Raw genomic sequence first — 25,468 nt, forward strand, 5'->3', positions numbered from 1 at the left:
CAGATGGATACAGCCTGTTAAAGGTCTTAACCACACTATTGCCACCAAAGTCATTATCATTCACCACGAGAAGGAATCAGCTCACTGAGGGCCTGCTGTTTAGACTGAGAGTGACATCTCATTTGGGATGGTTTGAAAGAAAAGACAGGGAACTCCCCTTCAGTCTCTGATGGAGTGACCAATAAATGAAGTAACTATTTTAGATGGCTAATTTGGCCCTTAAAATTTTCTTTTGAAAAGTGTGTTTATGTACATTAGGCATTGTTTCTGGGGGACGTAAACAGCTTTTCACCAAGACCGCGACGCTATGTTTGCTCATAGTGTCAAAGTTTATTCCCACCTCGGTAAAATCCCTGGATTCCATCCTAGGACCAATAGGTTTTTCAAAGGTTTGTATTTTTTCCATATTTTATTCTATAAGAAAGTCAAAAGTTTAGCTTGATGTTCATTTGGATTCTTGGTTTCTCTTCTTTATTTGTAAAACCTGAGTTGTGACATCACTAATCAGACTGACGTGATACGAGGTATCTGTATCTGTTTGTTCATAGATATTGTTTTTATCTAAACACGGAAACACTGCAATCACATCTTCATCACTAATCAGATCATCATCATCAGACTGAATCATCTGATTCAAATGAAGCTGATGATGTTACATATTACAAATGATCCAGTTAAATGATGTAGGTGGTTTTCTTCTGTGATGTAAATCACAAAGTAAAGAGGATATAAGTATGTAAAAGTGTATTATACAACTGGCTGCCTGCGAAACTGATTATAAAATGAACGAATGCTTTTTAACATGTTGTAGATTCTCAGAGAAAGATAGCAAGAACAACGCAAGAGGGTTTGGTTGATTTATACAAAAGAAACAAAAAAAAAAAAAACCCAACAACTTATTCATACATCCATGAGTGATAACTGTAAAAATATAAGTACAGACTTTTTGCAAAAGACAATATAAGTAAAATAAAAAGAGTTAGGGATTATCTAAAATGTAAGTTTGGGCATAAATAATGCCATGTTTGACCAAAAGGGTAATAGATCTACAAACAGTTTTGCGCTCACCTGTATTGAACCAGGGCTTATTTTTGTAAGGTGTTGAAGATGCCATATTATTCTAATCTAAAAGTCTTATCTGTATTAAAAATACAGCAGTTAAAAATGAACAAAGCATAAAAAATCATTTTAAAAAATTCTCACAAAGCAGTTTGCTCAAAACACTGCACTGTAATAATCAGCTGTGTTTTGCTATTTTCTCACTCTTCATAACCTCTTGGCTTGCCCTAACCTTTTCTCTACTATCCAACTCACAGTTTTCATTTCTCTCATGCTTTCTTCACTTTCTCCCGCCTACACCACACTCCCCTTATTTCTCAATCTCTCTCCTCTCTCTCTCTCACTCCCTCTCTCGCTGTCTCTCGCTCACTCTGCGCTGTCTGCCTCAGCTGTTCTCAGTTGCACTGTGTGCCTTGTGCTGTGGGGACAGGGCAGAGCTGCGCTGAGTGGGGCTGAACTAGTTTAGAGGAGTCTTAGGTAGAGTGGCAGACAGGATCACAGTGGACAGGAAAAGAGAAAGCCACTAAAGATTATGATTATCCGGCAGACAGGCTTAACAGTTGAAACAAAGTGGAACTGTTTTTCTTTTTTTTAGCTAAAGGTAGCTGTAGAGGTAGATAATGCAGATGGCTGTTTTCACTGGGTTACATACTGGTCAGGTACCAGGGCAGAAAAGTATGGCAGTCATACCTGCTTGCTCTTCCTAGCATTTAGTGTGGGCCTACTTTGGTTAACTTTAGCATTGACTTATCGGTGTGGGAAGCTCACTTGCAGTAACACTGACCCATAACCCCCAACTCTGCTTTGCAGGTCTGAGCTGGACTCTAATTTTGTCTTTTGACCCCTGGAATAGGAAAGGGTTTTGGATCTGGCAGTGAACGAGACCTGCTGTGAATCAGCCTGGACTGACCCGTCAGCATTTTTTCACAATTATTGGAAAACAATTTTTTTCTTCTTCTTACCAGAACTTAAAGCAGATCTGAGACTTTCGGCACTGGAGTTTGGTATTTAAAGGACTCTCTGGCCCCTATAGCCCCAGGATCATGGGCTTTTTCTGGGGCAGCATTATGCTGCTGTGTGGGGTGGCTTTGCTCAATACGGGGGGCAGCGGAGCCCAGAAGACCAAGAACAACGTCCCCCGGCTAAAACTCTCCTATAAAGGTGCGTTTGTGAGTTTTTATTGTCTTCAAATGTTATTATTTTAAGTGATTTGCCCTTAAATTTTTTGTCTGAGGTAGATCTTATGTCTTAGACTCTTACCTCCTTCTTACGCAGGTTCCAATCCTTTCAGCACGTATAGTGTGCTGGTCAAGCGACTGAAAAAAGGCAGTGTCTATAGAAAGTTTCAGTAACTGTGAGTCCCTAGATGTCTGTATGAGGCTTTAGTTATGATTACTTCTGAAAATGCTATATACATAAATTAAACAACAAGTACATAAATTCTTTACAAGGTTGTAAACTTTATGACTTATCAGGTTTAGGCTCTGGCTTTAAGAGGGTTGTGCATATTTGTTTTATATGGTTTCAGTCTTTTTACAGACCTGCATTCATACTATTTGGAGTTTTTTATATCCAATTATGTTTAATTTACCTGTAGCCGGGAAACTCTGGTGTTGTCATGGAAAGCTTTTGCACCATTAAAAATATTTCTGTCTTGACTCAGTAATCAGCTGAGACTAACAAATAGGAATGAGTATAAAACATATTATATGATATAAATCCAGCGAAGAAAACAGTTTAATAAAATTAGGTAAGGTAACTTTGCCAGCTTGTTAGTAAAAGTCCACAAGTCTAATGCACATGCATAAATGAACTGGTTATTAGAGAATGCATTCTTTCTTTCTGCCTCTCTGTCCTTGTTTTGATCAACTGCTGTTGTCAGTTTTGAAATAAAAGTAGTGCCAGATATGGGCTCCCCTGCAACTGAGCTTCATCTATCCTTCTCTTGCTTCCTTTTTTCCTAAATGTCATTTTTCCACTCAATTCTCTCCTGCATGGCAATTATACTAAGGATGAATGGTGCAGGTCTGTTTCAGCAGATGGCTCTCCCAAAGAGAAATGTTTCTCGCTCAGCACTGGGGGATCCATAATTATACACACAAGTATGCACATACATAAACACACACACATGCACACACATGCAACGATGCTCGCACACTTGCGCACATAAATGCATGACCATCTGTAGATAGCAAATGATACCTGTGAGGGTATCAGTCATTTAAAACCGCATGCTGTCAGACTGGTGTAACACGCCCATGTGGCGATATCTCTATTTCAAGTTAGATCCTCAGGTAGCAGTCTGGCAAGCTTGTTTTTTGCAGTCACCTCTATAATTATTATTTCTATTAGTACTAATTTGGATTTTGCACCTCTCCCATATGAGGAGTCAGTGCTTCATTTTTTGTATTTAGTGCTTAGCATGCACTTAATAATAGGAGAGTGAGCAGGTATCATTTTCATGCTTGCACTGTGGTTGAAACATTGCTCCTGTAATACTGCAGAAAAAATTTTAACATTATCCACTGTAGGTCCCATTAGGCAAGTGACATGGGATTATTGAATTATGAATAATGTATGCCATAATATAAATTATGTATTACCCCTGTGTAGGTGAAGTACATTTACTCGTGGAGGAAATCAGATTGTTCACTGTGGTGATTAAAGAGCAGTACCTGCCTAAACAGTCTGAGAAGTTGTCCAGTCCTGAGGAAGCAGTGTCAGATCAGTGAGATACTGCTCTGTGAGGTGAAGAAAACCTGACCCCTACAGGTCTCCGGGAACAAGGGGTGAATCTGTTTATGGTCAAATTAGATGCATCTGATTATGCAGGTCTCACATTGGCACGTGTTTTGGGATTTCTTGCAGACTTCATTCATTTGAATGTAGAATGAAAGTTTTATCTTGGAATGGTGTAGCTATACAGCAGCTTGGCCCACCACAGTATGAACCCCCCAGTGGACAAAGTTAATTACTCTGAGACACACCTACCAATTCCTACCACCCACCCCCACCCCAAGACACACACACACAGACACACACATATACACATTGCTGAAACTTCCAACAGATCTTTAAAAGCAAGGGTTCAGGGGCACAAGGGCAATGGAGCAGGGGAAAGATAACAGTGGTACCCCATGGCTACCTAAACATGAGCTGAGGTCCAACTGTATCAACAACTAAGTGACTAGTTGATGATGAAGAAGTAGGAGTAGAAGGCCATGGACCTACAGTGCTGGCAACACCATAAAGCACCATGAATGTTTTACATATGTTATACTTTGGCATGAATTGATGTTAGATCGATTCACACCCTCTGGGTAAATGGGCCCTTTAGGGATTAAACATATGGCTCTCAAGTTTATGGGTCACAAGCAGCAGAGCACATGTTGTTTACTGTCCAGGGAAAGAAAAAAAGAAGGTACTTGAGTTTTATAGAATGTGGGTGTTCTGCCAAAAGTACTCTTTTTTTTTTTTTTCCCCGACCTGTCCACCCCTTTCTTTAGCTGAGCCAACGGCTTGAACAAAAGCACATACACATATCTGCAGCCACACGTACAGGCAAATGCATTCAGAGGAGCACAACAAAGTCCTGCTTTGGATAGCAAGACAGAAAAGGAGCAAAGAACTGAAAAATGATGCTACACTAGAAACCATTTAGTTTCACTAACCACAAAATATCTCTTCAGCATTCATACTTCATCTGTTTTTTTCAAATGGTGTTTTTCTTGTTTTCACTGTGGTGTGACTTTTAATCAGAGTTGGAGAATGGAGAAGTTCTCCTAAAGGCCTTTAATCCATAAGCATGTTAAGAATCTTCGGAGTGGAGTTGGGTTTCTTGGGGTGTGTACAATATAAACTCTGACTGGCCTTGAATGGCCATGGAAGGTATCCCATACATTCAGTTGAATGTTCTCAGTATTCTGTTCTAACTGGATTTGGATGATTTATTCTGCAGTGTTCATTTAGCTTAATCTATATCTGAAAGATTAACTTGGAAGATGTCTGCTTGCAAAATTTCCTGTGTCTACTGACTTACATGTGTCTGTAGTGAGATATAGAGCTACAAAGTAACTACCATCTTAAAAGGGTGTGGAATTATCAGTATGAACATGGAGGGTCTGAAGTTGCTCATATTTTAGTAATTTGGGGTCCTTTTATTTCTAAATTGTAAATACAGAAAACATGCAGAAAACTCAAATTGGGTGACCAAGACAAGCCATTCGTTCAGTTTACTGGGCATGTGTTGAAAGTCTCAGAAACCAAAATGGACTAAGAGAAAGAGGAAGAGCTTGGGTTTTAGTATTCCAGTGATATGAAGGGAGTCACAGAATCAGTTTAGTGGCTGCTAATTCTGTTTAATCAATATTTCTGGATGCAGTTCCAAAACTAAATCATTTATCAGCTAGACCAGAGGTAAGCAACTACAGGCCTCGAGTGCCGGTGTCCTGCAGGTTTTAGATTTCACCCTGTGTCAACACACCTGAATCAAATGATTAGTTCATTCCCAGGCCTCTGGAGAACTTCAAGACATGTTGGGCAGGTAATTTAGACTACGTTCACACTGCAGGTCTTAATGCTCAATTCCGATTTTTTGATCAAATCCGTTTTTTTTGTCTGCTTGTTCACACTACAAATAAAATGCGACAGCAAACGCGCTCTAGTGTGAACCCTCAAAGCGGCCCGCATGCGCAAAAGAAGACGTCACACACAACGCACTCTGTTTAGACCCAGAGCAAACAATATTGTTTGACTGATGGCCCTTAATATAAAGACTTGTTTCGGACTTTACGTTTCCCAATTTTGCTTTAAGTTATAAAGTTATTTTGTTATTTACATTTGGCCTAATAATTATCATTATTGCTGTTTTAGAGAGGAGCGGTGCTTCAAAGGATAGTTGCAGATTTCTGTCAGAATCTTCAGATTATACAGTACAAATAAAATGTTTACGTTTCTCCAACGTTGTCTTCCCAACAATTTCACTGGATGGCCAGGAAGTGTTCGCGATGTCTTCTCCGGCGCTGATAATTGGCGTCTGTGTTGTGACAGTAACGTAAAAGATAGATTTAATGCGACCTGACCATTCACACAGCAGTCGCTTTCTAAAACATCAGATATGTATCGGATTCAATACCACATACGAAAGTGACCCAGATCGGATTTGAAAATATCGGATTAAACTAAAATTATGTTCTTTTTTCTACAATATGCTACATTCTACAGAATTGCATTTGTTTTCATGTTTACTTGAATGTTTAAATTTAATTTTGCAAAGTTCTAACTACAAAAACAACATATTACTACATTTGATTTTGTTCAGCTCTGAAGAAATCAGTCTTGTCAAGTTTGATAAATAACTTCATTGGCAAAAAAAGAAAAAGTTCAAAACCATTTTTCTTTCAGCCAACAACAATAAAGCAAGACTAAGTGTCTGCCTTCATTTCTGTTTGACACTGAGCAAATTTCTTGACTGAAGCTGTGTTTTTTTACCCTTGGGCATAGGTGAATCAGTAACTGTATACACCTGGAGAGTGTATATGATATGTTGGGATTTGACAGTGTACAACAATACAACAAGTCGTGCGAGTAAGGAACATCAGTGAAGCTACTGAACCGGGGCCAAACATCAGTGCGTTATGCTGCCATGTGTGCGTTATTATTAAGAAGTGTATTTTTCTTAGGAAGCACTTAGATAACACTCTACGTGCCCTCCAGTTGAGAAAGATGGACAGAATGTAGGGTAAAAGAGTTTATTTTTATCAGTCTCACATGGGACTGTTGATTTTTCGCATCTATTCCATCTCTCGCTCTCCCTTTGTGTCTGTTCCTTGCTTGCTTTCCAGTTCCCTAACTCATTCTTTTGCACTCCCCGTCCCTGACCCAGAAGAGAATAGTTAGTACATTTGTCTTTTACCAAGCAATGTTAAGGAAGAAAAAGAGAGAGCAGGAGGAAGTAGAAAACTGCTGGAGAAACAAGAATTTATTTTTATTTTTTTTAACTAATCTATCTGTCAGTTGTAACATAAAATCTCTAATAGGCCACACATTCTAAATAATTTCCCCCAGGGATCAATAAAGTATTCTGATTCTGATTCTCCTTTTTGCATGTCTGTCTCTTTCTCTCTGCTGTTCTATTGTTCTGCATCCAAACATTTTTTGTATAGCACAGTATCAAACTCTAAACAGGAAAGAATAAAAAAAAAACAAAAAAAAAAAAACAAGTGCCGTTTAATGTATACATAAATTTGACCTGAGGGGACACCAGTTCAGACATGTATAGGCTACTACCTCCGGTGTGGCTCGTAAACACATTTTTCTTTCCAATAACACACAGCACAGTATGCTCTATAAACATACATACACACACAGATCCACACACAATACCCACAGAGTATCTGTCTCTGGATGATTAGCTTTTAATAACTTAGCTGTAGTCTCTGTTGAATGGTCTGTTGCCATGGACACGACTCCCATAGACAATTTCCACAAACCAAAGATGTGTGCGTGTGGGTGTCTGTATGTATCTGGTGGGTGGATATTGTGATGCCATTCCCCTTGCTGTCAAACAGTGATGTGGTTTAGGGAAAAGTGAAGAGTAGTTTTCCTACTGCTACTGCTAATTATTAATGACAAATAACACAGACATCCTTTTGTGCTTTTTTACATTGAGAACGAGAATAAGTCTTCATCTTCTGGTTTGACTTTGTCTTTGTCATCCCCCACACGAATGTGTCTACGGTACAGGTAAAAAAGGGTCAGAGGTAGCAGGCAGATGTTATTGTGCAGTGCAGAGTTTACAGTTGATCAGCTAATGGTTGCTCACCATGGTTACAGAGCGGGCTCGACTGTACTTTTTTATGACTTTAATCTTCTTTCCAACTGTGTTTATGAAATAAATGTCTAATATTTCAAAATAATATGTTCAATAAAATTCAACTAGATCAATCTTGCAACAGAAAACAAATGATTTACAAAGATATGTTTCACAAACTGCAACAAAAAGCATTTATTTAACAAATAATTATGACTGTAAGTTGAACACAGTGGTTTGTATTAAAGCTTTGTGTCATTTGGGTTTAGATTCAGTCGGTTATGCACCAGAAAATATCTGTTCTCTATAATTTAATGGAAACTCATGGGACTGTTAGATCAAGGTTAGATTTTTTTTAATAAGACTGTGGAGTGGGGAGTGGAGTGAAAGATTAGTTTATTATTATTTATGATTTTTCCAAATTTCTCACAGTTTGCATTAAGGAACAGGAAACAAACGAAATTACAGAGACAGCGATAATGACAGGGTGTCAGTCTATTTGTATTACCATCCAATGAGTACTGTTATTTGCATGTGTGTGCATGTGCGCGTCCATGTGTGTGTGTGTGAATTAGGCACATGTTTATAAAAATGCCATGATACATAAACCAAAATCACATAAGGACAAGTAAGTCTTCATGTAACAGGCTACTGGATTGTCTGTTTGTAGCATTTCTTTTTCACAGGTGTCTTTCAGCACCTTTTAATACTATTTTAAATTCTTCAAACCATTCGTCCATTCATTTTCTTCTACTTATCCAGCACGTGTTGGTGGATAGCCTATCCCAACTGGGGTACGGCCTGGACAGGTTTGTCGGTCAGTTTGTCAAACCAATCTATTTTTCCTGTGATGTAGATATTGTTGCCCCCCTATCAAGAGTATACCCATAAATCCACCCCTCCAAACCCCCTTAATGTCAGCCATCTGGCTTCTTCTGTGATACAAAATATTGATTGAATTTGCATTTAGGCAAATATCTCAGACATATACACATATGGTAATGTTTCCATTAAATTTAAACTTCATACTGTACGAACCCATGCAGCCTTGGACTAGGTGAATGGTAAATAATGTATAGATTCCATAGCACAATATTCATGACCATGTAGGTTTTAACCTAAAAAATCTTAATAAAATTAGAATTTATGATTGAGAAAAACACCCTAAAAGCATTTAGTGTAATGCCCTCTATTCTTTGATGTTTTTCTTCTCGTACCAGTTTCCCTCTAGCTTGTGTCTTCTCACTCTCTTGGGTTCTGACACACTTAAGAGAAGGGGCATTCTCCCTGCTAAAGCATTCATGAGAGTTTTTTGTTGTTTGCCTCACCGAGGATGAGAAAGCAAGAGAGAGTGAGAGAGGAAGGCACCATTTCTCCTCTGCTCCCATAACTCTCTGTCCTTTTGTGTAGGTGGTCAATGGGAGGGGGGCCATGGTGTGGTTGGACTTTGTTGGTGAGAACAAAATGTGAGAAGGAGAAAGAATTAATATGTGCATGTGTTTGTGTGTGTATCTACACAGATTACACAAAAGGTGTTACAATACTACAGTCATAGCGCCACCTTTAGAGGTCGTTACAGTAATTAGATCCTCAGTGTTTGTGTCAAGTCTGGCTTTCTGCTGGGAAACCAAATGTCGCTGCTAGACTTGGCAGACCATTGCGTTAAGGTCCAAAACGTGAGCTGTAGCCTGTAATAAAGTCTGCTAATAGTTTATGTGGTTTAGAGTAGTCTTGCAGTTTGGTTTATGAAATATTAGCAGAGTAATATGACATTATAAATGCTCCACAGTTTTCCACTCTGAGTGTACAAAGTTCTGCTTGGCTGCTTTGGTGAAGGTCACTTCTCAGCGCAGACTGTCTGATTATTGGCTCCCAGATTTGGCTTTACCTGCCGAGTTCAATTTGGCTTGGCAAAGGCTCTAAACTATCTGTCAGCTAGGCCAAGCTGTATAGTCTCTAGTTATGAGAGCAATTTGTGAAGGAAAAGGGGAAGCAATAACATTTATGTAAAAAATCAAAACATATAAAGAAGTGAAAAAAAGGGGTTGATAAAAATGGAAACAGCATTCTTAGGTGATACAAGCACAAACAACTCAATATCATTTGATTAAATTGGCTCAGTGTAGCTGTAGGGAATAGAGGTATAGCAGCAAGATTTTAAGATATGGAAAGACATGCAAGTGGTCAAGCAAAAAGATACTGAAAATGTAATAGAATTTCAGAAAAATATACTGATCTGGAGAATTAGATTTGACTTTCATGCAACACAAATCCACAAACCCTTTATTTCGATGAATATTTTATGCTGATTCCTGCTTTTCTTTCCATTTTTTCTTTGCAGACATGTTGGAGTCTAACAACCTTGTGACATTTGAAGGCCTACCCAACAGCTCGGCTTACCACACCTTCCTGTTGGATGAGGAGAAAGGAAGACTAGTAGTTGGAGCCAAGGACCACATCTTCTCTTTTAATCTTCTCAATATCAGCAAAGAGTTTGCACAGGTAGCTGAAGCCTATAATTTATAGACTGCATGACTGGTTTCATGCATTCTGCGACAGACTCCATGTGTGTTTGCTGTTTCTGACCGACTTATTACCTCGCTCGTATCCGTGCATCTCCATCCAGAGTGCCAGGCAGGGGCGCAGGTGTCTTGGGAATCTCTTTTCTGTTCCTACCGAAAAGTGCCTCATGAATATTTCAGAGCAGGGCTGTTGCACACGATCACACACTGTGCCAGGCATGTAAGCTGCTCTCTGCACACCTGGATGAATAATAGAATAAACCGAAACAAAGTGGATAACAAATCGCAATGTGACCCCTTCAACTCTCATATATACACATCCATGCACACAAGCTGTTCCTCTTTCGACTGACTCTGTAAAATTGATTTTGTGTGGGGGTAATTCTTTTCTAACATGTGCAGGAACTGTGTTTATGTTGCAGATCCCTTGGCCAGCTTCTTCCACCAGAAGAGATGAATGCAAGTGGGCAGGAAAAGATCTCTCGGTAAGAGCTAAAACCATCCACCTTTTAAGTGGGTGTCAGCAGTTTGCCCCTCTACTCCCACTAATTTTTTCAAATGTCTTTGTTCTCTCATACGATGAAAAATGTGCAGTTCTGCAGGTCTCAAAGCAAATCACCCTTGGAGTTACACTGGGGTTATATGAGCTTTTTTTATATGGCATTTTAATCATAGATTATATGAGATTTTTTTCTTTTTTTCAGTTTGTTTATAGCAGTTTGTTGACAATATGTTATATGGACAACTCAAAGACTCGCTATAGATCTGATAATAATCTCAGAGCCATATTTGAGACCATAATAATTTCTCTCCTCCTTAAAAGATCTGTTTTAGCCTATAAAAACGTACTTTTAGGTATAACATTTCTTTGTTATTAATAACTACCGGTACTTCCATATATTCAGGGATCACAGACAGTAGTGTTCCAGTGTTATTGGGCTTTGTTTTTCCTCTGTTTCTGCTTTAATATTTGACAGACTAACCTCAAGGGAGGCCTTTGAAGCTGAAAGACTACTAATTTGCCAAATTTAAATAAGACAAACTAGTGTCACCCAATCCCATTACATTACTAATATAATTTCTGTGGGACTGTTTTTTTTTTTTAAACTAGCACATACAAAACCACAGAAACAATACATTAAATCACATTATTCATATATTGAAACCTACAGTAGCATAGTTGTGGATAAAACACAACATTTCATAATTTTAGATTATAGAGTTCTCTGGATGAAAATACTTTCTAAAATTTTGCTCCCAACTAAAGCTGGTCTTAAACAAATCCAAGTTGTTCTGGCATTTACATTCAGGGCCTTTTTTTTTTTTTTTTTTTTTTTTTTTTTTTTTAACTCTGTACATCTTTCAGAGCTTTGGCAAGTCAAAAATCACATTTCTCTATGTCTGGCCAAGTGCAGTTTTAGAATAGCTTTTGTGATGTGGTGAAACTTTGTGCCCCTGCTCTCTGTAAGCTATGTTATGAATTTTATCTCTAAATGGGCCCTGAAGCAAAAGGCTGGAATGTAAAATCATGGAAGTGCTGGATGTGTATCAGCTGTACCTGTGATCATCAGCCCTTCTGTGTGGCTGATTTGAAGTGTACTAAAGTCTTTTGTGTTATTTTATTCTATAAACATTATGTCATGGATATATAGGGTATCCTGAGGGGTGGTCTCTGTGTTATATAGTTGGAGGAGAGTAAGAATTAATGGGAGATGAAGAGTCTGTTCACTAATCTTATTTAATGCAATCAAAACAAACAAGATAAAACGGAGAGTCAATGAGAAGCAGGAAGGTCTGATATGTGTGACAGACAAGTACAAGTTAAAAAGCACAAGTGTTACGAGTTTATCACAGCAAATGTCAGGTCAGTCAGGGTCATAGCAAAACAGTGCTGCTTCCTGCTCGTGACCTAGTATAACCAGATAACTTAGTCATGCATAATTTGTGGCAGTATTCTATTTTTTTACATTTTCTGTTGTGAAAATGTGGTGACACATTCAGCTTTATTTGAGGTCAGGCTCGCTCAGGCATGTGCTGCAAGAACACGAGGAAATGTGGCATATGGCTGCAGAGCAATGCAATATTTCATATACAGTTGTGCAACACAACAACACACACACACTGTTTTCTTCGACTTTTGAGTTCAGTATGTAATAAAAAAAAACAGAATCAGATGACAGTGTTTAGTGGGCTCTTAATTTTATTTCCAGATTTATTACTCGGCACACTGGTAGGGTTTATGGGTCACTCTCTCGGGAAATACAGCAGATTACTTTAAGCTTTGCTCTGTTTTTGTCTCCAGTCTTTTTTATGTAGGCACTGGATTTTTCTGAATGACACTCTGTTCTGAATGACACTTTAAAAAAATAATAATTTTACTGTTTTCTGTCTTTGCTACATCAGAGAGAATGCTCAAATTTTGTGAAGGTGCTGCAGCCATTCAACCAGACCCATGTCTATGTGTGTGGGACAGGAGCCTTCCACCCTGTGTGCTCCTACCTGGACGTGGGCAAGAAATCAGAGGTACAGGCACACTCTACACCTCCATTGAAGTTTCCAATTTCAATTTCTATCAAACACATAATCCCTTAGAATATAAAAGCTGAGTTTCCTGACATATCAAGTATAAGTATTTAAAGCTCTCAGTGGCCATGAGGGTTAGAGAATTGTCTTTCTAACAGATGATTATATAAGTGCATAAAAAGTGGTTTTCATACAGCAAAATGAGGTGGAAACGCAGGGTTTCATAGTCTGACGAATTTACAGTGCATCAGTCTAATGCGCGCTCTTTTCTCCTCCAAATGTCACTGAGTCTGACTGATGTGAATTTCCAATTCATTAAACAGCTATTTACAGATAATTAGATGCAGGAAATCCATCTATCTCGTGTGTAGAAATCATGAACAAAATATGAAATTCCTCTGTAGGGCGTCCTTTGGTGTCACAGAGTTAGAGAGAAATGAAATTTATTGTTTTAATACTTGTTCTGTAAAAATTTCAAAATGCTTCAATATTTTAAACTGAACCTATTTTACATAATGACTAACATTGATATTATATATTATATCTACGGTCTCTAACATTATCACACAAGTATTTGTCAAAAACAACTTTTGCATCGTGTCGCAATATTTCCAAAATAGTTTGGACTAAAAAACAAAAAAAACAAACAAAACATAAATACTATCCTGTGGTCTCTCTAGCTTTGCCGTTCTGGAAGTTGTGAAATGCTGACAGCAAAATGACTTTCCCAGAAAAACTTCACTTAAATGGAAACTACTTTTTCCAAAAGCTGATACTTGATGATATACTGAAGGTTCTGTGCTTGTCTGTTCAACTATGTACAGGACAGTGTTTTCAGACTTGAGCCCCACGTGGAAAATGGGCGTGGGAAGAGTCCCTATGATCCCAAGCTGCTCACTGCATCCATGCTAATTGGTGAGTTTAAGAGCGGATACCCTGCGCTGTCTGTCTGTGTGTGTTAGAGTGAGGTCATATAAAAACAAGTAAGTTAAGATACACCCACTGGTTTGCTCTGTCATTGCAGCAGATATATAGGGTGCAAAGTAAAAGCAAATAACAGAACACAGGCATTCTTCTCATTCATTATAAGTGGACCAGCTTTGTATTTAAGCACTGGGAACCCCTCATTGGCACGATTGTAAACTTCTTTTCACCATGACTATACATCATTTAAGTAGTGGGTGTGGGGTCAGTGACACTTTATTGAGTTTTTTCTTTGCATAGAATCTCATTTTTTTGGCAAGTGAACTATGTGAGCATGCCTTTTCTCTCTTACTCCAATCATTGCCAGTCACATTGCGTTACATCTGAGTGTTTAACCTAGCAGATGGCCATTTTCCAGCCCATCACCCCTAATCCCTGCTCCCTTTTCTCTTTCCTTTCTCACCAGCTTTATTATGTACTCGTCCTATCTCACACCTCTGTCCTGTCCCTCCTCCTCTGACCTATTCATTCATCCTTCTCTCTCCTCCCTTCTTAGCCCTGCCTACGGTGTTAATGTCAATTTCACACTCCTGATGTTCATCACATCTGTCACTGTCTGTTTTCTCTCAGGACTCCAAGTTTATCTATACTGCCAAGCCCCTGTACAATCCCTCAGTTTTATGCCTTCATCATTGGGGAAAAATCCCTAAAGATTGTTTACTCATCTGACATTACTAAGCTAACTCAGTTTATTCCTCTTAATCTCAGATGGAGAACTGTATGCAGGAACATCAGCTGATTTCATGGGGCGGGACTTTGCCATCTTTCGTACTCTTGGAAAGCATCACCCAATCAGAACAGAGCAGCATGACTCCCGATGGTTAAATGGTGAGAGAGATGAGGAAACTCCCTTCTGATTATACAGTACTTTTCTTGTTTTTAATTTTGCAAGCTGACTCTTTGATCCCAGTTGTGTTTTTGTTTGAGCTCAGCTTCCAATAGATATGATCAGAGTTCGTCACTGATCTCCTCGTGGACATGGATCTCAATGTATCATCACCTGATTTACATTTATCACAGTTTGGTACTACAAAAAAAGGGGTTTGACCTTAAAACAACTTTAAATTAAACTACCCTGAGTGCTAATATATAAGAAAAATATAGAAAAATATACAAGAAATACCTATAATAACCGGAACTATCATCTCTGTTGATGGAATGGCATACCTCAAGTTTTCAAATGTAGGTTTTACTTACTGTTTTTCACCAGTTAATATTATTCCAATTCATCATATTCTGCTTCAGCTAAGGTGCTGCAGCTTGTCTGCTCATGGCTCAAAATATTGCAGTCCAGACAAAGAACGAGAAGCACATAATTCATTTAGCTGGCCCGTCTCCAGTGGAGTTGTGAAATTTAATATTAAGTGTTGTTATTGCCTTTCAGGCTCTATAGAGGGAAGTCCCTGAGTACATGTCTGCTATTTCACAGCATCTTTAAACTCTCACACAGTATCTAGCACTTGGTTTAAAACTAGATACAGAGCAGTTTTTTCCAGATTAAGAAACACAAAAACTAACATTGACTTTGTGTGTGTCTTTGTCGTTTGCAGATCCTAGGTTTTTAGGCATTCATCTTATTTCAGAGAGTGACAACCCAGAAGATGACAAAATCTACCTGTTCTTCAGAGAAAATGCTATAGACGGAGAGCATACTGGAAAGGCCACACATGCTCGCGTCGGACAGCTCTGCAAAGTACGCACGCACACAGAGGACATGCAGGATGGCCTTTACAAAGGAAAATCCCAATATACACAATAGCAGAGAGACAAAGGCACACACACGTTCACACCAGCATTATGTGAAATAGCTCCTGTATCTGGAAAAAACACTTGACGGGTGTCTGAGTGGCTTTCATAATGGTAGCTTTCAGGAGCTGTTATCTGTGATTATTTTTAGCCTGGAGAAGAGTGGGCTTTGTTTTGCGTGGTACAACTGCCCCGGAAGACAGAAACCTGAGAGAAATGTCAAATGTCGCCAGAACCTGAGAGGCAAACACACCATCAATGGCAGCACTGTTATCCTAATGCCAAGCTTTGGCACTTATTGGGCCTTTAGCTCCAGGGGATGGTTATGTTAAAGAACTGGCCTCGTATCAAATTTCACAGCCTAAATCCATTTCTTATTCATTTAGCAGGAATTCAGTAAGCTTACTGCAGATCAGTGAGCGATGTCAGCCTCAAACCCCTGTTTAGCTGCACATCATGCCTCCTTCATGACTGCCTGATTATCTAGAATGTCAAGAATCTGCTATCTTCAACACAAGACAAGCCATCCATTATGTAAAATGGGGTATTAACTCCAGCATATGCATGTCTTGGATACACTATAATTTACTGCCATAAATCAACACAAAGTGAAATCCATTTTTATGAGCCAGAGCTTTGTGCGTCTGTGTTTTTGTGCTATGTTCATGAAGACAAACACTACCCTGTAAGGCACAGAGATGCATATTATTAAGAAGTGCACTGGAACAAACAGTTCAATATGTGCTGTCCTCTTTTTGTACAGCATCTAGAATTGCATTATTCACAAAAATATATATAAAAATATACATATAAATATAGAAATACATTTTAAAAACCCAAACATGGATGCTTATTAGACTTGTTTAATATGTTATAGAATTTTTTTGGTAGTTTATTTTGTACAGAGAGTTTACTGTGCATTCACTGAATAAAAAATAGGAAATAGAGAGACTAAATATGATAATAATATGTGGGTGGCTGTAGCTCAGGTGGCAGAGCAGGTCAGCCCCTAATCAGAAGGTCGGTGGTTCGATCCCAGGCTGCATCCTGGCTGCATGCCAAATATCCTTGGGCAAGATACTAACCCCGTGTTTGCCTACTGGTGGTGGTCAGAGGGCCCGGTGGTGCCAGTGTCCGGCAGCCTCGCCTCTGTCAGTGCGCCCCAGGGCAGCTGTGGCTACAATGTAACTTGCTATCACCAGTGTGTGAATGTGTGTGTGAATGGGTGAATGACTGAATGTAGTGTAAAGCGCTTTGGGGTCCTATGGACTAGAAAAGCGCTATACAAATGCAGGCCATTTACCATAATAATAATAACATGAATGCTAGTATTGTGTCTTTAGTATGCTTTAAACAGTGTTAAAAAAGTGAAAATGACAGTATCACTAAGCATAGACAATAAAAAAAATTTGCCATGTCCAACAGAATGACCTGGGAGGTCACAGGAGTCTGGTAAATAAATGGACAACCTTCTTGAAAGCTCGACTTATTTGCTCTGTGCCCGGGAATAATGGAATAGACACACACTTTGATGAATTACGTAAGTGATCGCTCCCAAACCTCCACATATTATTTCCTTAATTTGAAATATTTGCACAATGTCTTTTTACGTCTTGCCTTTTCTTTTGGCTTTCAGAGGATGTTTTTCTCATGAGCACAAAAGATCCCAAGAGCCCAGTTGTGTATGCAGTATTCACTACTTCCAGGTACTGTGGCTCATTTGAAGTAGTTAAATGGTTTTTAGTAGTTCATATCCATTTAATACACGATTTGTAACTTCAAAATTACATGTGTTTTTCTGTCTCATTCTTTCTTCTATTAGCAACATCTTCAAAGGTTCAGCTGTGTGTATGTACAGCATGACAGACATCAGAAGAGTGTTCCTGGGTCCGTACGCCCACAGAGATGGGCCCAGCTATCAGTGGGTGCCCTTCCAGGGACGTGTTCCCTATCCACGACCTGGCACAGTGAGTACAATATCCTCTTTACAAGAGGATGTACTGAAGCTTGTGAGTTCTTGCTTCTTTACAACCAACAATGTAACAGACACTGTTACCTTTATTTGCCCCCACAGTGCCCGAGCAAGACATTTGGTGGATTTGACACAACAAAGGACCTCCCCGATGAAGTTGTGCAGTTTGCCAGAAGCCATCCAGCCATGTTCAACCCTGTCTACCCCATTAATAATCGACCAATCATAGTCAAAACAGATGTGGACTACCAGTTCACCCAGATAGTGGTGGACAAAGTCGAGGCAGAAGATGGCCTTTACGATGTTATGTTCATAGGCACAGGTAAAACAAATAAAAAGTATAAAGTTTATGTAATTTATAACTAAACATTATCATACTGTAGTAAGGAATCGCTTGGAACTACAAAGCAGTATTGACCTAAAATGTGTACTTTCATTATATCCTAGATGCGGGAACAATTCTGAAAGTGGTGTCCATCCCCAGAGGCTCCTGGCATGACTTAGAGGAAGTCCTATTAGAAGAAATGACCGTTTTCAGAGTAGGCTATTTTCCCATCACCCATATTATTTCGTTTTGGAGAATATCAAATCAGAAAGATCTGTTGTTTGTTTTTAATTATTTTTGTTTTATTATATTTTACAGGAGCCTGCAGCCATTACAGCTATGGAACTATCTACAAAACAGGTAGAGACTGCTTATGATTAAACTTTACACAGCTGTCATATTGTAGACATTCATGACAAACAAGTGACTCTTGTTTATATAAGTGTGTCTGAAAAACCGTCCTGAGAAAGCGTTCTCTTATTGGTGACACATCTTGCTTCAGGGTAAAAAGACAGAACAAAGACATGCTTGTCTGCGCAATTTAAACAACAGCATGTTGCCACAGAAAAATCTTGATTGTTGGGTTTGTCGCAACAGTTGGGTTGTCAACTGAAATTGCAGGATGAGACAAAATGAGCAGGATAATTGATAATTGTAGTAAAATGTATCTATCTTTCTTTTCTTGCTTTACTGAGAAACAACATCTGAGACAAAAGTAGTTAATGAAACCACACTGCCCACCCAGACTTAGTAGCAAAACTAAAGCTCCTAAGACATAAAATAACAAATATTTGAAATTTTTCTGTTTACAGCAACAACTCTACCTGGGTTCAGACATCGGGGTCTCGCAGATGCCTCTGCATCGTTGTGAGGTTTATGGGAAGGCTTGTGCTGAATGCTGCTTGGCAAGAGACCCTTATTGTGCATGGGATGGCACAGAATGCTCCAGATACTTTCCCATGGCTAAGAGGTAGTGAATTTCACAGTCATACTTAACATGTTGCCAGTGTGTTGAAGCTGCTTGAGATCTTTTACGTTGCAGCTAATCAGATCTGTAAGACACAGAGCAAGTTTAGGTTTGCCTACAATGTCCTGGACTGGTACTTATATAGCACTTTTGTACTCTAACTGGGAACTCAAAGTGCTTTTTACTAGCCTCATCCACCCAATCACACACACTCTTTTCCATACTTAAGAGCTTTGTTTAACGTTTACATACACAGTCACATGTAGGCATCAGGGGCACTCGGGGTTCAGTATCTGGTCCAAGGATGCTTCAATAGGCAGACTGGAGTGGCCAAGGAATCCATTCACGACCTTCCGATTGGTAAATGGCCTGCTTGACTTTCACCCCAATGGAAATGATGCTCCAACAGCACAATTCACATACAACATTTTATATATTGTCATGCATGTACATAAATACAGCATATTTTATTAGAGCAACTTGCTTTTTTAAAACACAAGTGTTGTCCTGTTAGGGTTTTAATCATGATTGTTTAATAAATTGTGTTGGTTAAATCTATGGTCTATACTTCTTTGAGGTAAAACTTGATTATGTGAATAGACTGAGGACATAGCCACAATTCAGCACTAGAGCTAGGGTGCACTTTTAGTGCAGGCTTTGCGTATTTGCCAAAATCCCCTGAAGGTACAGGATCCTGTTTCTAGCACAAAACTAGAAATATAAACTGCCTCATGTGTTGACTGCAAATGAGAGCCAGTGTCAGTGATGTCTGGAGGCTGCCTGGGTGAACCAGGGGTGAGGTAGGTTCGGTGGTGGTTTGGTTATGCTGTAGTAGACGTGGACTGATTGATGTGCGCTTGTGTGGTTGTGCTTTTTGTGCAGCCGCCCACTCATAGCTTCATGGGGCTTATTGATTTAAATGCTAGCTCCATCCTGTGTTATATTCGACTCTAATATTTTTTAAGCACCAATATAAAAACTTTGAGTTGGAACATGAGGAAACAAAGGTGAATTATTTTTCCGTTTGCTTTGGTGTCTCCATAGTTGCTTAAATTGTTGTTGGTTGAAATATTCTCATGGTAATGCTTGACAGTAAACATGAAACTCTATCTCTTTTCCATGTGAAACCGACAGAGATGACAGGCTAGAAAGATTTATTAATTTGAATTCCTGTGTCACACACCCTATAATTAAAGCTTTCCTGCTAAGCTTTAAGCTGAATGATGCTTATTTGTTTGTGTTGGCCACCAGTACAGCTGCAAATCTCTGCAAATCTCATTCAGATGCACACACACACACATACAAAGTGACTGAACACCTATTTTCTTTAGCACACCCATGCAATCATTGCTTCTTTTGACCTGGGAAAATGTTTATATATATATGTGTGTGTATAAAAAAATTTTGTCTGTGTGTTTTTGCAGGAGAACAAGGAGGCAAGATATCAGGAATGGAGACCCACTCACACAGTGCTCAGATCTGCAACACCATGGTATTTTTTTTCGATATATGTACATGTTTTATATCATTCAATTAAGATTTTATGTTGTAATGTAGACAATAACATTTCAATATCCAAAAGAATGTGCTAAAACAAATTATAATCAGATTTAAATGACACTGGCCTTTCCTGACCTGCTCAAAAAGGGTGGAGAAGATAGTAGAGTTGAATGTGTGTGGTGTCGTATCTACGTCTTTTATGTGTTTTCTGGTGGTTTAAAGATTAAGGTCAGTTGACGTGAAGCTTGTAATTAACACATTAAAGAATCCTCCAAGTCTGCTTTCTGTTGCCAAACCCTTCAGTCTAATGCACTGTAATTGTACTTAGTCCAAAAGCAGGACTGGTCTACTATACTTACTCACTATCTTAATTATACATCTCTTTCTTTAATTGAAATAGACAAAAGAAGAAAATGTTAGCAAAAGCTTCCAAGTTGACAAGGTTTAACCAGACACTACAAAAAAAACCTTAATAAAAATTGTGGCGTATATATTTAATTGTATGTACAACCCAGATATTGACTAGTAAATATCATTGTTGTTGTTGCTGCCTCTTTATATGCTGTTTGTGACTGAGCATGATGAGAAAGGAGAACATTTTGTGAATGTCAGTAACTGAATAACCTTCAGTTAATATTTCTAACTTATTGTCTGTAAATAAATCACATAGCCAAAACCTGCAATACCTAAACAAAATTCATTTCTTTCCCAGATGAGTTAAGTGGGCAGTCAACCCTCCAGGATAAAACTGTGTACGGTGTGGAGAACAGCAGCACTTTCCTGGAGTGTAGTCCAAAGTCCCAGAGAGCTACGACATACTGGCAGTATCAATCCACAACGGATGACCACAAACAAGAGGTGGGCTTCATCACAGCACACATAATGTGTTTGATTTCAGAAAAATAGATTCAGACTGCATCTGGATCAGTTTGACTCGGATACAGTCTGTCTTGATAGAAAGTAAATAAAGAAAAGAAAGAGACACTGCGTTAGGTAACACATAATACAGGTGACAAAAAAACCCCCCAATAAAACAACCAGACTAAGTATCTAAGTACTCAGTAAAGTACTGAACTACCATATGCTGTCAAATCAGTGCTGGTATTCCTTGGCTACTGGAACGTTAAAGGGATGGAACATCCTTCTCTTAAAATGTATTTGATGTTTTGATGTTAACTCTACTTACCATATAGTCACTGTATAGTAAAGGACTCATTCCTTTTCATCACAGATGATTTCTCAAATCTATACTCCATGTGCATTTTCCCCAAAACCTATTATACTGTAAAAAACAAACCAAAAAAACCCCAAAAACTGATGCAGGTATTGACCGTTTTGCAAATACTTTGCACCTACAGAAATGCTTTATGGTTATCAAAAAATCTACTGCAATTTCTGACTGAGGCTCCAGCCCTCCATGTTGTAGTAACTAATTATTTTCCAAAATCACTTACATTGTATCTACATCTATTTGATATCTTGATACAAATTCAGAATCAACTGGGCCTGCTCAGCATTTTAATACATACTGCCAAACTAGACCATTGTTGAATGTTAATTGCATAATTGCAATCATGCAGTGCACCGGTGTAGAAGTACCTGTATCTGTTATATTTCTTATTATCTCAGGTTGTCCTTGAATCACATACCTGTCGCCTACCTTTTTTTTTTTTTTTTATTAATCAAATACTATAGTTGATTTTTTGGACAGTATAATATGATAATAGATTTCAGATTCTGAATGCATTTTTTCTGTCTTTTTTCTCTTTGTCCTTCACTCTGCCTCTCTCATCACTGATTCTTTCACTCTTTAGATTCAATCAGAGGAGCGCTTTATCCACACCGAGCAGGGCCTCCTGATTCGCGCACTTAACAAGAAGGATTCAGGCATTTATCTGTGCCAGGCAGTGGAACATGGCTTCATGCAGACAGTTCTAAAAGTTAACTTAGAGGTCATTGACACGGAGCGTCTGGAAGATCTTCTGCATCGTGATGAAGAAGCAGCTAGTGCCCCTGCCCATGAATTTTCCTCTTCTAGAGAAACTCCCAATCAAAGGCTGTGGTACAGGGACTTCCTCTCTTTGGTCAATCACCCAACTCTAAATAGTGTGGACGAGTTCTGCGAGCAAGTTTGGAAACGGGAGAGGAAGCACAAGAGGCAAAAATCTCACTTGGTACAGAAAGTGCAACTACATCAGCAACAGCAGCAGAAGACTGCGACGAGTCCTCGCAACCACATGCATGCTCAAGGGCTGGCAGCCAAGTGGAAACACCTGCAAGAGAGGCAAAAGGGTCGCAACCGCAGGACCCATGAACTGGAGAGGGCTCCCCGCAGTGTGTGACTTACAAACCTTGACTGTTAGCACAGACTTTTAACCACACTCAGTTCTCATTCAGTAAACTCATCCTGTTTTTATCCTCTGTTCTGAGACACAGATTTCTTCCACAAAGAATGGAACTAGAAAAGTTAAACCTCAAAAAGTAGATACTACCCTGAAGTGTCAGCTGGAGTGTTCTGTGCGTGGGAAGCCATGTTTACAGTTCACCAGTATGGAGGACTGCAGGAATCAGGATGTTGTATCACGCAAGACCATTGGAGCATGTTATCGTAGTTGGCTCATGCGGTCTGAATACTGCAGAGTGACATATCCACCCTAAAGACTCTTGTGGAGGTGGATCTGACAGTGGCAGTTACATGGTATGCTTTTAACTGTCAGTGCGGATAAACACCCGATAATTTCTGCTGCAGAAATACGAAACAAAAGTAGCTGAGATTATACGAATAAAGTCTTGAAAATTAAAAGACTCATCACCAACAACAACAACAACATGAAGCTCATCAAAAGGACACGATGCCCGATCACTGCAAGAAATCCAGAGGAGCATTTATCATTCATTAAAAAAAAAAAAACTAATTAAATAACTAAAATGTGTAAATACTGTATTCTGTAACATCTGCTCATCTGAAAGGGAATGCTTGTAGTTATCAAGTTGCTTCATGTTGCTTTCCCATGTAGAAATTTATTTTTAAAAAAATATCTGTCAAAAGCTGTTGTAAACAAGGAGGTTTTGTACATGTCTGTGTCCTACCCCTAGATAATCTTCCAAAACAAAGACTTGTTCTGTTGTTGTTTTTTTTTGTAGTTATCAGATTCCTTCTAGCCTCAACATTTAAAGTTAAGTGTCAGTTCACAGTATATGGATGGCTGCCAACTCTATCGTTTCAGTATGCCAAATCTCATTCTGAGTTCTTCCATATTTATTTAATTATACCTTGTGTACACTTTGTCTCCTTTACTTGTGTATTTATTGATAAACAGTTCTGTACATTGTGTGTTTCCTTTTTTTCATGTGCAGGAGGCTTCCTGGAGGTTAATATTTGGTTTGATTAAGTTGATTTGCAGGACCAATCTAATCAAATAACTGTATTGTCTGCAGTAGAACTAGAAGTACAGTATCACAAGTTTTGTTCAGTGTCAAATGCATTACATATCAAATGTACTGAGCAATAAGCCAGTATCTATACTTTTATTTTTCCCTTTTATTGACTCATATCCATATTCTTCACAGAGCAGTGACAGTCTTTTTTCTGAATATGATGTTAAACGATATCCACGCAAACACAAACCTGGAATGTAGCTGTGAACACCATGTAAATATAAATACTATGGTATATGTTTGAGAAATATGACAGTATGTGCTAGTGCATGTCAGTGCTATTGTAGTGTTGCTGTTTTACTATGGCATTGATAACCAGTCTGATGTTGTAGAGTTCAATTGTTTGCTTATCTAGTGGACGGTAGTTATTATTCGAAAGCTGTACATACTATTTCTGTTAGGACTCTAAATTGTATACTTGATATAAAACAAGAACTAAACATAATCTCTATGGATTGAAATGGCCACAGACCAGTGAACAACAGTAACCAGTTCAACTCTGCAGCACATTAGTATGCCAGATAACATTGTGTGTTTGTGAGCTTCATCTGCTTTTGGAAGCCAAGACAGAGGAAGATGAGAAACAGCTGGGGCCAGCCTCAAGAAATGTGAGGCTCACAAATCAAGTTAAACACCAGTTGTGAATGTGCATATATGATAAGATCATGATTATAAAGAGAAAATGTGGGGGACCTGTAGTGCACATGGAGTGGCTCTGAGGAAATGAAGTGCTGCTCTTGCTGCTTTTTGGCATGATGATGGTGATGCTGATGTATTCTACTGATCTAATAAATGTCTTTTCATAAAATGCTAGCTTCATTAAATCTGTTTTAATATACTATGCCCTGCTGCTTGCATGGTATAGCGAGCTCGTGTAGTGTAGATGATCGGATTAGATCTTGAAATACCTTTTTGGTACATCTGCATAGTAATGAGGAAAACTTTTATTCCCTCATGTAACGTATCCTTAATATTGGGATTCATTTAATGGTGTGCTTGTCTTTTCTCTGTGCAGACAAGAACTGCTGTATGGTACATACAAAACTGACTAATTAATGATTTATAGCTGAAGTAATTAACATAAGAGATATTAAAAATCAATGTTGCTTAAAAAGACAGCCCAAGTGCCTCTTATGGTGTGTATTGAAAAAGTGAAGCTGTGTACTCTTGTGTGCCTCAGGCAGTAGAGTTACTGTAAGTTGATATTAAAACCTTGATGGGTGATGTGCTGTGAATAAAACATTAGACCCCTACAGTCTCTAACTGAAGCCTAGCTGTTGTACTTGCATGCCGACATGAGCTGCAAACACTTCAACTTGGACTCTCGACATATGCAATTCAGACAAAAATTATAAAAAGAAAAAAATGAGGAGGAGAAAAAACAAGTTGCCAAAACTCACCCATGGAGGGTGTGACAGCGTAGCCTGCCACAAAATATTAAGTGTGTTGTACTACCGCCCTCTGGTGGTTATTTTATCACAGCACATATTGTTTTATAAATGGAAAAAAATATCTCTTCTATATGATTGTAAAGCATTTACTGTAGTCATAAAGGTGTTTCTTATACATTTTTGGTCCTGAAGCTGCGTTTGGAAACACAGCAGACTTGTTTTATCACTTT

The 25,468-nt window shown here is 38.7% G+C and overlaps 1 protein-coding gene across 1 annotated transcript; it reads left to right on the top strand.

Annotated features, from left to right (window-relative positions):
- The first annotated feature begins 1,419 nt into the window (after positions 1–1,419).
- sema3ab (sema domain, immunoglobulin domain (Ig), short basic domain, secreted, (semaphorin) 3Ab) lies at positions 1,420–25,098 on the top strand. Its single transcript, XM_026176099.1, has 17 exons — positions 1,420–2,220; positions 10,212–10,372; positions 10,815–10,877; positions 12,796–12,915; positions 13,740–13,830; positions 14,608–14,727; positions 15,450–15,592; positions 17,071–17,185; positions 17,282–17,351; positions 17,468–17,612; positions 17,720–17,939; positions 18,065–18,156; positions 18,261–18,302; positions 18,755–18,912; positions 20,334–20,401; positions 21,122–21,267; positions 22,224–25,098. The coding sequence occupies exons 1-17, from the start codon at positions 2,103–2,105 to the stop codon at positions 22,749–22,751; spliced, it is 2,400 nt and encodes a 799-aa protein (XP_026031884.1). The 5' UTR covers positions 1,420–2,102; the 3' UTR covers positions 22,752–25,098.
- The last annotated feature ends 370 nt before the right edge of the window (positions 25,099–25,468 follow it).

This window comes from Astatotilapia calliptera, chromosome 7 (assembly GCF_900246225.1).
Source record: "Astatotilapia calliptera chromosome 7, fAstCal1.2, whole genome shotgun sequence".
Taxonomy (NCBI): domain Eukaryota; kingdom Metazoa; phylum Chordata; class Actinopteri; order Cichliformes; family Cichlidae; genus Astatotilapia; species Astatotilapia calliptera.